The sequence below is a fragment of the Malus sylvestris genome, chromosome 8, assembly GCF_916048215.2.
Source record: "Malus sylvestris chromosome 8, drMalSylv7.2, whole genome shotgun sequence".
Classification (NCBI taxonomy): domain Eukaryota; kingdom Viridiplantae; phylum Streptophyta; class Magnoliopsida; order Rosales; family Rosaceae; genus Malus; species Malus sylvestris.
Window position 1 is genome coordinate 8,006,412 of NC_062267.1, and position 16,087 is coordinate 8,022,498.

Here is a 16,087-nt window from a genome sequence, read left to right on the forward strand (position 1 = left end):
TACCCTTTTTTTATTTGCTAGATCAACGGACGGTCGCCCCTGCAACAAGAAAGAAGTTCGACACTAGTCACATAAACCACTGAAAGGACATACAGGTCCTTTCCTCATTCCCATTTGGAGAGAGAATCTTTCGTGTATCCTTTAAAAATGATTGAAAACTTGCACTCATATATACCCTACTCATGTCCTGTGCTTTATCGTGCCAAATTTTAATAGGTCTATAGACTATATATTCCCACGTTTGCTCGTACGTTGTAATTGTACATTGCAGCATAATTATTATGTCAATGAGATTCACTCGGAAATCCACCTTATTTCCTTCAGAGTTCCACATGCACCCGACCAAAATAAAATTTGTGAATATTTCTTTTGCCCAGATCCAAGTAAATTTCGGTTTGTATATGTCAATAGAGCAACGATGGAATTCAAACTCACAACGCATATGTGTGAATTTAAAGTTCTAAAAACCAAGAGTTCTTCTTTCTTCCCCATGCATTTTGAAATATAAAAAAAAAAGGTACGTAGCCGGATGTGATCTCCATGCAATCTCTGTGCCGGCCGGTAATAATCGGTTGATGATAGAACATATGTGTTTTTACCAATGCTATATATCCTAAACCGCATACAAATTTTCGACCACTCATATTATAATGCATAGTTTAATTCAATACGTAAAAGTGTTACATACAAACAAAATGTGTCTCCAGTCAGCCCCAACCACAGGAGATCGAGGAGGACCACGAAGACACTCTGATCTGGAAGGTTAGAGATCATGAGAATATTAGAAACGATGAACTGGATGCCGCTATTGCCGTTCATCTGCCCCCAAGATTATTGATTATTTCCTCCCAATTTCTGATTCTCTCTAGGTTTAATTAACATCCCTCTAAAAAAAGATGAAAATGTTCATCACTTCTGTTTATACAAAGACGGTTTGCCACATACATTCGAAACTGTAGCGAAGGATGGGGTAGACCTGGATGAATAGCAGGTGACAAAAACGCGGGGAAAAGTAGAAAATAGATAAGAAAAGAAGAAAAGGAGAAGCGGGGACTGTCACCGACCCTGGCCTCAGCCAGAGCCGCCGCGGAAAAGGGATGTATCTAGAATTTGATAACAAGTTCTCACCAGGTGAAAAGAACTTGTTGGAAATTTAAGTATTTGAGTAGAAATTTCTTTGCCCCACATTGGCCATTCCTAAAAGATTTTATCACTTTATAAGGTTTTATCCTTTATAGAAAGTGATTGGAGTAATAGGCATTGAAGAATAAAATTGGGTTCACCCTTGGGGTTGGGCTTTGGGGTGCACTAATTAATTGGTAATTAATATATAATTAATTATAATTTATATATATATATATATATATATAATTATCAAAAGATGGGCATTGGGCTTTGAAAATTAAATTCTTTAATTATTTATTTTTAATTAATTTCGAATTAAATTAAATTAATTTTCATTCGAACAGATTCATCTTTTCAGATAAAGTCTGAAGTCAATAAAAACGTAGAGAGCACTGCACCCCATCTGAAGAGATGTTTCCCAACAGTCACATCCCATTTTTATACCTGTTGCGAACAAGCATAATCCCTCTATATATACATCTGTCTGCATGACATTTAGAGCACAAAAATCCATAGCATTCTTACTGAGAGTACCACAAAGAAATTCGCCAGCAGTTAAGTTTTCCGGTGCTGGAATTCTAACTTAATCATTGAATCCTGGTAAAACAGACATCCGGAGAACTACAAGCACTGAGTAGGGGCAAAATTTCTGTTTCAAGGACATTGCGGTACGCAAGCCTCGATCTTCAATATTTATGTTTAATATTGGTTCATTGTTCATACACTGTTTATTTATTATCATATATAAATTTATCACAGATTATTGACATATATCCAATAGAACTCTCACGAAAAGAGCATAACTCTGACGAAGGAGAGAAAAGCCACCACACAAGAGAGTACTGCTTGTAAGTTTGTTAATCCTATGCAAGTTCAATACCAAAAAGTTAAAACCAATTAACACAAAGTCAAGAAACAAATCTGTAGGCATATTCTAACCCCTTTAAGTTTAGAAATGATTGTAAATCAGGTAATGTGTCTAGGGACTGTTATATGTTTCATACTTTGATAATAACACTACTTGATTCTTTACTTATAATGCAATTTTTATTCAGTACCTGTACATTAGAGTCTAACACACACATGCATAAATTATTAATTAAAAACACCAAAAAAGTTTATGTACTTATCAAACAGTAATTTATGTGTAAAAAAAATTTAACATACGATATGTTATCTGTTATCCGTCATCATGAAGCAATGACAAGGAACTACTGTTTTCCTGAGGGAAGAGGACGGTGATCCGTGGAGTGTTTTGAATTTTACTTACCTTTTCTGGAAGCTAACATCGTTCATATATATATATATATATATATATATACAGGGAGCTTAAGGGGAGGGATCCCCATTTTTTCAAAAAAAATGGGGACACGCTCCCCACCGTTAGATTGACTTTAATGAAATTGTGTGGTTGAGATTAAAACACAGGCCATAGAATCTCAACCACAGGATTTCATTTAATTCAAATCCAACGGTGGGGAGCGTGTCCCCATTTTTTTGAAAAAATGGGGATCCCTCCCCTTAAGCAATTCCTATATATATATATATATATATATATGTATGGGTGTGTGTGTGTATTTATATATATACACACATACTATTAAGCACATAACTAGAAGATTTTCGAATACGCTTTTGCAAATCGCAACCAAGAGACAACAAGAGTTTAATTTGTCTTGGATTGCCTCTATTTCTAGTAACATCAAGAAACCTAAATAGTTAAGGCCAAGTTAAGCATGCATGCACGCATGCCACTCATGTTTTACACGGACCACATTTTTCTTTTTCTTTTTGGACAAAGGGTAAATAAATTGTACTAATTGGCCAAAGTATGTTTACCAAATTTGTAACTTTATTTGCTTTAGGATTAGGAGACAGCAATGCGGTTTGAATAAACTGAGGCCCCACGTATCCCTTTGGGTGTTTCAATATGGACTGTACAATTAAATGCTTGATTTCATGTTAACAATTGCGTGTTGAAAGAAATGGAAAAAACATAAGGATCTTAATTGATTGATTGAACCTAATTATTTCAAATTCAAAAGTATTACATTGAATAGATCTACTTATTTCAAATACATTGTACTTTGTAGTTCTATCCTTTGCTTATAATCAATTAAGAGTATTGTTAAAATTCTAAATATGGAAAGGGAAGGTAAAGTGTTGTTGTTTTTAGTTGATATACATTTTCAATAGGAGAATGTTTGTTAACACAAATTCGACAGCACCCAGCGCATTTATTCACTTAGTGAACAGTAATAGACCTCAATGAACAGTAATAGGCCAAATACATTTCTACTCCTAAAAAAATGCGCTGGCACAAACAATCTCAATTCCTACAAAATGTGTTAGCACCCAGCCCATTTAAAATATTTTAATTTTTTTTATAAAAGAATAAATAAATAAAATAGTTTTAATTTCGGATAAGATTTTTAACCAATCTCTTCACACCACGTGTCATTATCCGAACGTACTATTTTGTGAATAAATTTTCGCTAAGATTTGCAACCAATCTCGACGCGCCATGTGTTATTATCCGAACGTACTATTTTGTGGATAGATTTTCGATAAGATTTTCAACCAATCCCGACGCGCCACGTGTCATTTCCTGTTTGTAATAATTTAGCCAAGATTTCAATAAGATTTTCAACCAATCACGTAGTGCCACGTGACATTGTCCAGAACCTCATCCTTTTTTTTTGTCCATATAAACCCTACATCTCTACATCCATCCTCACATCAAACTCAATTCTTCTTTTTAGCTCAGAATCCTTCTTCATCATTTTCAAATCTTGAGTTTTTTTTACAATGTCTTCTTCAAGAAGAGTGCATAAATAATTTGAGGAGCAATAGAAAAGATTGTTGTCACAACAAGAAGAATTGATCAATCTCGAGGAAGGTGGAGGTGGAGATGAGGCTTTCGCAATGGAGGAGGATGAGGATGAGGACCATAGAAGGCAAATGGCCTTACATTCCCGCCGTGTCATGGAAGCTGTGTGTCAGATAGCCAAACCCAGAGGTGCCGCAAACTTCAATAGAAAAAGGGAAAATTGAGGTAAAGATCTCTTGGAATATTATTTTATTCCCAACAACATATTCCTTGATCATGTTTTTAGACGTTGTTTTAGAATGCAATGAAGTTTGTTCGACAAAGTCATGAGTGTTATTTGCAACCATGATCCATACTTTGTGCAAAAAGAGGATACTTTTTATGTTTTAGGTCTTCTTCCTGAGCAAAAAATTACGACCGCCTTGCAAATGCTTGCATATGGAGCATCTGCAAATCAAGTGGATGAGATTGCGAGGATGGGAAAAACAACTGTTCTGGAGTCCCTGATGCAGTTTTGCTCTGCAATTGAAGCCTTGTACACCAATGAGTACCTCTGGACACCCACGCCAAGGGACATGCGAAGGCTTCTATGAAAGGGTGAGATGCGAGGGTTCCTTGGCATGATTGGAAACATCGACTGCATGCACTGGACTTGAAAAAATTGTCCAAGTGCGTGGCAATGAGCTTATGGCGACAGAAAATGAGCCAAAAGTATCATTTTGGAAGTTGTGGCTTTATTTGATACATGGATTTGGCATGCTTTTTTTGGTATTCCAGGAGCTCAGAATGACCTAAATGTCCTTGCCCAATCTCCAGTGTTCGACGAACTGCTGCAAGGAAAATTGCCAAGATGCACATATTGGGTTAATGGCAATAAATATGACATATCATACTACCTTGCAGACGACATTTACCCAAGGTAGTCAACATTTGTCAAAACAGTGCCACATCCACATGGTGAAAAAGAAAAACACTTCGCAAAATGTCAAGAGGGGTGTAGAAAGGATGTGGAGCGTTGCTTTGGTATCCTGCAAACTCGTTGGTCGATTGTGAGGTCTGCTGCTAGAATGTTTGATGCCGAGGCTCTTCGATCCATCATGATGACGTTTATTATTCTCCACAACATGATCGTGGAAGATGAGTATGATTATGATGTCGTCGATAAATACGAGCCGGATTCGATGAATAACTCAAGAACACGTATCTATTGTGCTCATGATCGGATGAGCCGTTGGAACGGGATGGACGTTACAATGAATTGATCGTTCAGCAGTACATTGATGTGCAAGAGCCATACTGGCACGTAACCCGCCAGAATGACTTAATTGAGCAACAGTGGGGATTGCAAAAATGTGAAGACAATTAAAATGAGCTTGTGGTTGAAGAATAAAGTGTATTTTTTTAAGTTTATGTAATTTTATTTGGTGTGTTTTTTTTTAAGTTTATTTAGTAAGGTTATGTAATCTTGTTTGATGTGTTCAAAAAACGTACAAAAAATAAATTTGAAATTGCATAAAGTTCTAAAAATAAATAAGAAATTACATAAAGTACTAATAATAAATAAGAAATTACATCTATAAATAAAAATAAATAAGAAATTACATAAGGTACTAAAAATAAAGACAAACATTCAAACAACGTAACATCTTCAATGAGTTGTGGATTACATAAAGTACTAAAAATAAAGACGAACATTCAAACAACGTAACATCTTCAATGAGTTGTGGGTTACATAAAGTACTAAAAATAAAGACGAACATTCACACAATATTCACACAACATAACATCTTCAATGAGTTGTGTGAACCCAACATTCACGCAACGTAACATCTTCAATGAGCTTCCATGAAGTCATTTTTTTTCTCTCAAAGTGTAGAAAATATTGAAATGTGGTGTAAAGTGGAAGATGAGGGTTAGATATTTATAGAAAAATAAATAAATTATTTCTGTATTTTTAATAAATTTTAATTTAGTTAATTAATCTGGACCGTTGGATTTGAAAAATATTCAAATCCAACAGCCTATAAGGTGCCACCTGGGGTCATAATTTTGACTGTTGGCCTTTTTTTATATTTTAATTGTTGGGGGAAAAACATGGACGGTTGATCTGTGATCGGATGGTCCAGATCAAAATTCAAATTCAAATTTTTTTTACCGTTGGAAATCCAACTGTCTAGAAAAACTAGCCGTTGGAAATCCAATGGCGCATGCCGGGCCATGTGGCTTCCCCAGGTGAGGTTTGAGTGCGCTACGCATGCGCGCCCCCGTTTGCAAACTTATCGGCCACTCGCGCCCACGCGCACCTGGTAAAAAAAAAAAATTGAATTGCCCTCCGACGCCACGATGGAGTTAGCATTAGGGGTGGAAAAAATTCCCAAAAATCCTAAACCGAACCAAAAAAATCCTGATCCCAAACCAAAAATTTCCCAAACCGAAATTTTGGTACGGGATTCGGGATTAGCTTCTCGATATTTCGGGAATCCCATACCGAACCGAAAATATATATTATTAATTAATATATATATTTATTTATACACATATATTATTCTTTTATAATTGATTATGGACTTTATGATTTGAACTTATTACAGAGAATGGAATATGTTATGAATTATGATATGACGTAAGCAATGTTGTTTTATTTATGTCGAAACCAAGAATGTTGGATCAGCTAGTTACTATGCTTGAGTCTCTTTATTGTTTACACCAATAAATGGAGCTTGTTGGCATTGTAAATATATATTTAACATATGCAGATTACTGGTAAATGGACAGCAAAGCAGCGCAAGGTAGCAATGCTTGTCAGTCAGGTTATGAGCCTTCAAGCAAAGTTTACAGTTTGCAATCCAATGCTTTTGCCCCGATATGAGATTATATTTGCATTTAAACTAGCAAGAGATGCAATAGATTCTCAGTCTCAGACTAACCAGCCTGCATAATCTATCACTTCCAAGAATGTGAATGAGACTTGCTTGATATGTTTGCACAATCTAACAATTCATTCAATGAGTTACATAAGCATAATATGTCAAATTTTAGTTCAAAAGTCCAAAAGCCCAAAACCATTTCAGGATTCCCGATTTGTCCCGAAATCCCGAAACTATTTCGGGATTCCTGAAAATTTGGTTTGGGAATCGGGACAAGGGTTTCAGTATGGGATCCCATACCGAACCACCCATAGTCAGCATGGCTTTAGATGGCCCAGTCCCAAGGTCTGTCAATTTTGGGCTGGCCTGGAGACCAGCTTGGGTTGGGTGCCAGGCAATCTGTTGGGCTAAAGAGACTTCCCTAGGTGCCAGGCCATTTTTTTGGCTGTGTGCCGGCCTATCCCACCCCCGGTGGAAGTGCTCTTATGGGGAAACTTACTTGTCCAACACTTACGATTAACAAACCTTCACCGTCCAAACCTCATAATTGGAATCGTTCATTCTCTTTAACATCATATAAAGATCCTATATGCAAAAAGAAAATTTTAATTTGAAGACCTTTTTAGCCATTCATATGCATAAAACAAATGGACTGTTCATCATGAGGATGTTACTTGTTATCAAAACCGTTGATTGGTTCAATATGTATAGATGACTAAACAATTTCCAAATGGAATAACATTTTTGCATATATGATCTTAGATGATGGTGAATAGAATGAACGGTGCTGATTATGATGTTTGAACGATAAAAATTCGTTAACTGTAAGTGGAGAGACAAGTAAGTTATCCTCATAGGAGCCACAAGCATTATCCTTTTCAATATACCCACATGCCATATGTGAAATTTGACCTTCTTTAGCTAGGAGAGGGAACAATATTTGTTTTGTTTAGTTTAGTTGGTATTGTTGAAGCTATTTTTTCTCAATACAAGTGTTATTCTGCACTAAATTCATTTAAATTACTGGGATAATTCAAACTTGAGTGCAGGAGTGCACACTGCTTTAACCAATTTGACTATATATAAGACCAAGTTTGCAATTTAGTTGGTAATACTTATATTCTTCAATTTTACTATGTCATATATATATATTCTAGTAATTCAATTCAAGTTTACAATCGGGTTTAACCCCAACATTAATCAGTATTTATATAAATTATAATGGACTCAGCCTTCTAGATTGCTTGTAACAACGTATTACAAGAAAATCCTAGGGGATTCGTATGATGTAAGAAAATTTAATGTAGAAAGGTGAAAAATGGTTTGAACAACAAAACTAACCATGCAAGGTGAAAATTTGTGTGTACAAGTGATGGATGTCTTGTTGCTATAGCTGGAATTTTGTGTACCTTATTTACCATGGAGTAGGATTATTTACCATATACACCTGCCGACCTAATCTCCAATCGACACTTGTCTCTGCTCTCTGTTTCAACCTTTTGGCTCTATATAAACTGCCTCCTCCTTCTTCTCTACCAGTCGCTTAAAATTAGCAAAGCATGCAACTCCTCTCTTTTTTTAATACAAACCTCACTAACTAAGTAACATTCTCATTAAAAAGGAGAGAGAGACTGAAAGAAGGCGGTCGGGCTTAGGGTTTAGCGTTCAGAGATCGATGGATGCAATTTTGACCTACGTTTTCATCTTTCTCTGCACCCTTCTGTCATTTGTATTTTTCATGAAAAGGGACAGGAGAGGAGGAGAAGCACCCCATAAAAGGGCTCAGCTCCCTCCAGGTTCATTAGGTTGGCCTTATATAGGAGAGACCCTTCAGCTCTATTCTCAAAACCCAAATACTTTCTTTTCTTCCAAACAGAAAAGGTACTAAATCAAATTGACCCGATTTCGTCGTCAAGTTTTTTCTTTTTCTTTATTTACATGAGGGTATCGAACTCTAAACATATCTATGCTTTGTACTTTGTTCAGGTACGGAGAGATTTTCAAGACGCATATTCTGGGATGTCCAAGTGTCATGCTGGCGAGCCCTGAGGCCGCGAAGTTTGTGTTGGTGACTCAAGCTCACTTGTTCAAGCCCACGTATCCCAAAAGCAAAGAGCGTTTGCTTGGTCCGTCTGCACTGTTTTACCACCAAGGAGATTACCATATGCGGATGAGGAAATTAGTTCAAGGATCTCTCTCCCTTGATATTATTCGAAATTTGGTGCCTCATATTGAAGGCTTAGCTGTTTCTGCCACAGACTCCTGGGCCACTGGCCAAGTCATCGACACCTTCCATGAAATGAAGAAGGTGAGACTACCCTAACCTAAAATCATTATTTCTGTTTTTTAAGCGAAACAGAAAACAATTACACAAAATTAGTTATTCGTCAATAGCATGCAAAACGCAAGAAAAATACAATTAAATAAAAAATCTTTGACTTTGGCCGTTTTATTAATCAACTGACTTTTATTTTTCAATTTACTGTATCATTGTAGTTATCTTTCGAGGTTGGTAAACTTGCAATTTTTGGCAATTTGGAGGCACATTACAAAGAAGAGCTCAAGAGGAATTACACCATTGTGGACAGAGGCTACAATTCTTTCCCCACAATCATTCCGGGCACACCATACAAAAAGGCTTTGTTGGTAATTTTCTTTTTGTTAATACATGTAATTACTGATTAAATCCAAATAAAGTGTTTGATAAACTAATTGTTCGTTAATTGTTTTGACTATTTGTAGGCAAGGAAAAGGCTAAGAGTAATTTTGGGTGATATTATATGTGAGAGGAGGGAGAAAAGATTACTTGGGAAAGATCTTTTGGATTGCATGTTGAACTCAAAAGATGAAAAGGGTGAAGTCTTAACGGATGACCAAATTGCTGACAACATTTTGGGGGTGCTTTTTGCTGCTCAAGACACTACAGCTAGTGTGATGACCTGGATTGTCAAGTACCTCCACGATGACCCCAAACTTTTAGAGTCTGTAAAGGTACTACAACACACACCAACAATGCTACTTTCAGTCGTTTTCAGGCGAGCAATTTTTCACCGTTTAATCAATATTTTGAAATTTTCCATGCGTATATGAGCAACGTTTAATCATGTATTATTGTTGAATTCGCATTCCATCAGCAATTAGAAATCGCTTAACGATGGATGCAAATATACAGCTATAGCCATATCATCATGATTCTTTTCCTAGGCTCTACAACAATTCACTTTTACTCCATTTGCCGTCTCTTTATCTATAAAAGAAATGGCACTTTTATGTATACTTGCCTAAATTGCAGGCTGAGCAGAAGGTTATTCGTGAAGCAAATGAAGAAGGCCAGCAACCATTGAGCTGGGCACAGACTAGAAACATGCCAGTTAGTCACAAGGTATAATATATATATATATATATATATGCGCGCGCTTTCTCATACGATACAATCATACAAGGCATGGAATATATTTTTACCTAATTTGTTGCTACCTGTAGGGAATTACGTAACTTCTTTCTTTCTCAGGTTATTTTAGAGAGTTTGAGAATGGCAACCATTATATCTTTTGCTTTTAGAGAGGCTGTGGTTGATGTGGAATACAAAGGTATTAACAAGACTATAAACTAAAAAATATTTTATTCTTGAAAGTTTATATCTATATAGAGGTGAAATTTATATACTATATATTAGGGAAATGATTTCCGCACACTCTTTTCTTCATATTCACACATTTGATTACTTATGTCCATTGATTCTCATTCAATTCATTCAGTCTATTGATTCCCTACTATGCGATCATCAAGTCCCTAATTTTTTAATGATATTTTGTCATACATTTTTTGTATCATCGTGTCCCTTTTGAATGACATTGCTCCTTATAAGATATGTATATTCAAGACGAAGTGCGACAGTTATTGAATAAGAAAACAAAAATAAAGTTTTAATTATTGATAACTACATACACATACACAATCTCTACTTGTTTTGGTCAAATATAATCTCTTGATTTGAGCATATGTGCATTAATTTTTTTAACAAGAAAATGAGATGTATTTGCTATATGAAAATATAAATCTAGAGACTATGTATGGTTGACGGTGGAATATGTGACAGGGTACTTGATTCCAAAAGGTTGGAAAGTGATGCCTTTGTTCAGGAACATTCATCACAATCCTGAATTTTTTGCCGACCCTCAGAAATTCGATCTCTCTAGATTCGAGGTAGGGTGACTACTACTGTTTCTTTCTTTGTTCTTAGTCATTCACCACACCATATCTGAACTTTAAGATGTCAGAAAAGTCTGGAATTCATCAGTATATGATAATTGTACAATTTAACTATGAGCTTGAGTTATAAAAATTTAAAATTTATATAAAAAGTGTAGCGAGTGAATCTAAACCACTTAAAATACAATTTATATTATTGTACATTGATGTAAAGTAGGATAGATATTACTTCCTATAATTATTAACAACTAATGCATCTTGATGTTTTAATCAAACTCGTCGATGCTTAATTAGGTTGCACCAAAGCCAAATACATTTATGCCATTTGGAAGTGGAGTGCATGCCTGTCCCGGAAACGAGCTTGCAAAGCTGGAAATGCTGGTTATGATGCACCATTTGGTCACCAAGTTGAAGTGGGAAGTAGTGGGATCCCAAAGTGAGATTCAATATAGCCCATTCCCTGTGCCTCTGCATGGACTCCCAGCAAAATTTTGGAAACAATCTGCCTGAGCTGAACTCTCACAGCCCTCCCCAAATTAACTTACCCTCATAATTTGTGTGTTTTTTGCGAGCATCTCCAACCGATCTGTTAAAGTGATATGCACGGACACAAAATTGCAAGAATTAAAGGAGAAAATCAATCCAACTAAGTAATCAAATCCTCATAGATTCGAAGGCACTAAGGGCAATGTAATATTATTTTATTTATAATGGTGCTTATGTTTTTCTATGAAAACATAATAAAGATGATATAATATTTTATATTAGAGTGGACTTCTCACAATTTTATAAAGGTTCAAATTGCTACCTAGACCAACAAATGCAAATGTATCATTTTAGATTTGATATATCTCCTTTAAAGATGCTTTATGACACATTTCATTTTTGCTACTCTGTTTTATCTCCCCTTATATTATATGGAACTGATAAGATAGAGATTTTCCATGCAAGACATCTGTCTTTAATCTAACAAATGACAGATCCTTTATTGATAATTGGTCGATACATTTGTGTTAGGTTGTCATCGACAACGATATTGACACGACTATAGATACCATATTGACGATTCATTCTTTAATATACGCGAGTTTCTTGTTCATGGAAGAACTGGGTTTGATATTATTATCATCTTTGCCATTCTCTCTGCCATGTTCTACCTTTTCCCAAGTGCATTTAGCATTGATCTGCAGTCATATTTAGTTTGCTAATCAGGAGTTACTGTGACATAATTTGGTGGAGCTCTATGATATATCACATACAACACGTACAATATAAGAGGAGGGATTACTGTTACGCTATGGTCGATTATTTAGACAATAGTCAAGATTACCAATCTAAGAAATTTAAAGTTTTGAGTTCCCTGAAAATCGCTCATTTTTCTGCTAACGATTCTATTTTGCGGAAATGAAATGTCCCCGTTGGTAGATAGTTTGCTTGTTCATCCATTCCCTTCTTCTGGTGCTTGTTCTCTGCTGCGTTGGTGTAGTTTGGTTGCTTGTATACGGTTCTTGGTTGCGGCAGTTTGCTAGCTAGTAGCTGCTACTTGTTTTGTATTGTTGCTTCTCTTATTCACCAAAAAATAAAAAATATTTTCTTGGCCCTTTAGAATGGCAAATCGAATGTCATTCCACACGTTCAATTTGCGTAACAACACTAGCAAATGCTTTAATAATATATACCACAAGGTGCAAAAGTAGCAAAGAACCCTTGAGCACCAATTTGTTGTTTAAGAAAAATAAGAGCTCGTGTGAGAAGCTAATCAAGAATGTGACATGATTGGAACTCAATAGATCACAACACGTATACTATATATCTGTGGAGCGATTGCTGTTACATTATTTACAGATATCATAGGTCTGTAGACAAAAACTCATTGATTTGCTCAAACTTCTTGAGAAGCTGGAGTTGTGTATTTACTAATGGCTGCAGTGATCCTCTCTTTGTCTCTGGTAGGGAATGCTTCCAAGAGGACTCCGTCTTTATAGAAGTGGAAGAGGGGCACCGTCTGCATCGTTTCATTCAATCTTACAAATTTTCAGTACGAAGTACGGAATCAAACTAAAATAGAACTTAATACAAACTTTTTCTCAGAAATAATAAAACTAAGAGGGCATTACACAAATAATAATCCACTTATAAATCAGAGTTTAGTGTCCTTTCAGCTCAAATTTTTGTTAGAAGTTTGTAACCAGTTATATTTGTTCATATTTCCCTTTACTCGATGCACACGTTACGTTCCATAAATTCATCTCAACAACAATGTATAGGTGAGTACTTAATCAAACTAACATATAAGATTAGTGTGCAACGTTTCCAGTGAAATCAAGCAATCCAGAGAATGTTACCTTAATTCTAAGTCGATCAGCAACCTCGGATTGTTCATCGTACTCATCAATTACCTGCAGAAATTAGAAAGAAAAAAAAAATCGTTTACCGCAATTACATATTGAGGTAATAAAGCAAAGTTGAAATCAGAATGAACGATTTTGAACATGGCGTTTGTACGGCGAAATGATACTGACATTATGCTTTAAGAAGATAACAGCAGCTTCTCCATCGCCAGCTCCCTTGCACAACTTTGAAAACCCTTGCTCTATGTACTTGCAGCTCCCACACGAAGTCCGATAAAAATCCACTACAACCAAAGCACCACTTTCTCTAGCCGTTTCAAGAATTTTGCTGAACTCCGCGTCAGTCCTAAACTCTCTAACACATTCAACGGGACACACATCGTCGTCGTCCTCTTCGGACAATTCTCCTAGGTTTCCCGTCGCCACTCGGGCCTCTACGTGCCCGAATGCGCCGCGGAATCCCGAAACTCCCAGCGCCGTAGTTTTGATGATGGTTGATGGATTTCCGGCTCTCAGAAGACGTGATTTAACTTGGGAGGGACTCGTTGAACCGAGTTTTGTGTTTGGTTTCGTGACAAAGTTGAATGAGGCTTTGGCCTTGCCGTAAAGAATGCTCTGCCTGTGCATCATTAGCCAATGGGAACACGTATTTTCGGAGCTGATTGCCTCTGGCAGTTGATGAGGTTCTCATTTGCCATATCTGAATTCTGAGTTATGCCACCAATCAGAAGACGACACGACATCATTAACCATATCGGCTTGCTGTCTGATTTCCCAACGAACTTTCAAATTTCAGTTATGGGCTATTTTCTTAACAGTTATGGGCTGATTAAATTTCGGCCCAATGGGCTTTCAGTTAATACCGTCGTAATGTTATTTTGTAAAAACTTTTTAGTTAAAATGGTATTTTTAGCTAAAGAAAATATCAAATTGCTGACGTCATCTCGACCAACTACAAACTACCAGAAACTAATGTTATGGGAATGCGTGCCTTAACCGTAATCTGATCTCTTCAGGCGCGGTTCGTTCGCGCGTGATCTTATATTCCAATTAAGTTCTCAAACCAACCTCACCAGTCTCTCTGGGAATCGGAACGATAAAAACGACGTAGTTGCGAGGCCCCTTCCATCTCAATACTTGCAGAGAGAGAGAGAGAGAAAGAAGCAGCAATGGCGAGCGGTGCAGAGCTGAAGTCGGAAGGCTTGCTGGAGCTGATGAAAGAGCACCTGAAAACCGACGCCGGCAAAGAAATCACCAAGAAAATTGGACTCGTCTATCAGATAAACATCGCACCCAAGGTAGGCCCTACCACCCCACCGGCCTCCCTCGAATTCTCTAAATCTAATTAAGCCCCCAATTTTTCCTTGACTTTCTGAGTTGAAATTGCAGAAAATTGGATTCGATGAGGTGATTTTTACCGTTGATCTCAAGAAGGGCGAGGTCAAGAAAGGTTAGGGTTCCTGATTTTGCTTTGCTCTGTGTCCTTATTAATTAATCTATTAGAGCCTGTTGAGATTGTTTTTGGAAGGGTTAAAAGCGTTTTGGGACAGTCAAAAGTGCTTTTCATTGCATTTTGAGAGAAAAATTTAGGTGTGTTTTTCTAAAGAAGCATCTAAAAGAAAGTGCTTTTGACTGCGTTTGGCAAAAAATTCAAAAGTGGGGTTTAGATCATATGTAACCACTTTCTGAAGAGTCACTCGGAAGATGCTTCTGGGAAGCACTTTTTAAGTGATTTCCAGAAAACACTTCAATTTTAATGAAAATATCACTGTCTCTGTAACAAAAGTGCTTATGAGAAGAATTGGTATTTTTAGAGAAACAATTCCGAAGGGCCCTTAACATTTCTGTTTTATGCATGAAAGATGTGGAGCTTTTCCTGAAAATGTGAGCTGAAATTACAGGGGCATATGAAGGAGGGAAGCCAGATGCAACTTTCTCGTTCAAGGATGAAGATTTCGTGAAGGTGGCGCTGGGGAAGATGAACCCGCAAATCGCTTTCATGAGGGGGGCAATGAAGATCAAGGGCAGCCTGAGTGCCGCCACGAAATTCACACCCGACATTTTCCCCAAGCCTGCCAAGATGTGAGATTTGGGGTTTCAGGCTTTAATCACCCTTTCTTTTTCGTGCTTGTTCAAATGGATTTATGAAATACTAGTAAACTTTGAACTGATGGAATTTTAGCTTTCTACTTAAGAGAGGAATAGGAGTCAATTAAATGAAGGAAACTTTAATGAAAAGCACCTGGTACTGTTCATTTTAACGAAAAATCATATTTTTACACTAAAAAGTCAATCGTGGTACTATTCACTTTACCCTTTATTTTGTCTTTATCATTAAAACTCAAAGTTTTCAAGCCCTTTTCATTAGTTTTCCTTTTAAATGAAAGCTTGTGCTCTTGGATATATGAATCATTTCATACTTAATGTAATAAGCTGCCAATTAGAGTATGATTCTGAGGATGCTTTTATAAATTCTTCTTTTTCATGTGATTGCCTACAAATTTGCTATCTACTTCTGTTGTGTTTAGTGTTGCTGGGTTGGATATTTGGGAGTTGGGTGGCTTCAGGGAGAATGACTTACATGAAACGGGTTCACTGCTATATGGCGTCTCCTATCCAGTAATGCATTGCCATGTGAAGAATGCTACTCTTGGCTTTACGGCGTAAATCAGTCAAATCAATGATAAACTGAAAGGGAAATG

The 16,087-nt window shown here is 36.6% G+C and overlaps 3 protein-coding genes across 3 annotated transcripts; 2 read left to right on the top strand and 1 right to left on the bottom strand.

Moving 5' to 3' along the window:
* Window positions 1–8,298: 8,298 nt before the first annotated feature.
* On the top strand, window positions 8,299–11,801 carry LOC126633116 (abscisic acid 8'-hydroxylase CYP707A1-like). The gene is made up of 8 exons (XM_050303672.1): window positions 8,299–8,703; window positions 8,809–9,130; window positions 9,319–9,468; window positions 9,565–9,813; window positions 10,115–10,204; window positions 10,334–10,412; window positions 10,922–11,028; window positions 11,329–11,801. The coding sequence occupies exons 1-8, from the start codon at window positions 8,498–8,500 to the stop codon at window positions 11,542–11,544; spliced, it is 1,419 nt and encodes a 472-aa protein (XP_050159629.1). The 5' UTR covers window positions 8,299–8,497; the 3' UTR covers window positions 11,545–11,801.
* Window positions 11,802–12,790: 989 nt separating this feature from the next.
* LOC126633118 (thioredoxin-like 4, chloroplastic) lies at window positions 12,791–14,067 on the bottom strand. The gene is made up of 3 exons (XM_050303675.1): window positions 13,557–14,067; window positions 13,380–13,433; window positions 12,791–13,039 (listed from the first exon to the last, which is right to left on the bottom strand). Exons 1-3 carry the CDS (start codon window positions 14,013–14,015, stop codon window positions 12,917–12,919), a joined length of 636 nt encoding a protein of 211 aa, XP_050159632.1. The 5' UTR covers window positions 14,016–14,067; the 3' UTR covers window positions 12,791–12,916.
* A 308-nt stretch (window positions 14,068–14,375) lies between these two features.
* On the top strand, window positions 14,376–15,623 carry LOC126633119 (sterol carrier protein 2). Its single transcript, XM_050303676.1, has 3 exons — window positions 14,376–14,683; window positions 14,775–14,835; window positions 15,287–15,623. The coding sequence occupies exons 1-3, from the start codon at window positions 14,555–14,557 to the stop codon at window positions 15,469–15,471; spliced, it is 375 nt and encodes a 124-aa protein (XP_050159633.1). The 5' UTR covers window positions 14,376–14,554; the 3' UTR covers window positions 15,472–15,623.
* Window positions 15,624–16,087: the final 464 nt, after the last annotated feature.

Excerpts from the sequence above, each read along its gene's own strand:
- LOC126633119 (XM_050303676.1), top strand. The coding sequence starts at position 14,555 with ATGGCGAGCGGTGCAGAGCTGAAGTCGGAAGGCTTGCTGGAGCTGATG. Across the intron at positions 14,684-14,774 it reads AGATAAACATCGCACCCAAG|AAAATTGGATTCGATGAGGT; the intron begins GTAGGCCCTACC and ends TTGAAATTGCAG. Across the intron at positions 14,836-15,286 it reads GAAGGGCGAGGTCAAGAAAG|GGGCATATGAAGGAGGGAAG; the intron begins GTTAGGGTTCCT and ends CTGAAATTACAG.
- LOC126633118 (XM_050303675.1), bottom strand. The coding sequence starts at position 14,015 with ATGATGCACAGGCAGAGCATTCTTTACGGCAAGGCCAAAGCCTCATTC. Across the intron at positions 13,434-13,556 it reads TTATCTTCTTAAAGCATAAT|GTAATTGATGAGTACGATGA; the intron begins GTCAGTATCATT and ends TAATTTCTGCAG. Across the intron at positions 13,040-13,379 it reads CTGATCGACTTAGAATTAAG|ACGGTGCCCCTCTTCCACTT; the intron begins GTAACATTCTCT and ends GAAACGATGCAG.
- LOC126633116 (XM_050303672.1), top strand. The coding sequence starts at position 8,498 with ATGGATGCAATTTTGACCTACGTTTTCATCTTTCTCTGCACCCTTCTG. Across the intron at positions 9,469-9,564 it reads CATACAAAAAGGCTTTGTTG|GCAAGGAAAAGGCTAAGAGT; the intron begins GTAATTTTCTTT and ends GACTATTTGTAG. Across the intron at positions 10,205-10,333 it reads ACATGCCAGTTAGTCACAAG|GTTATTTTAGAGAGTTTGAG; the intron begins GTATAATATATA and ends TTTCTTTCTCAG.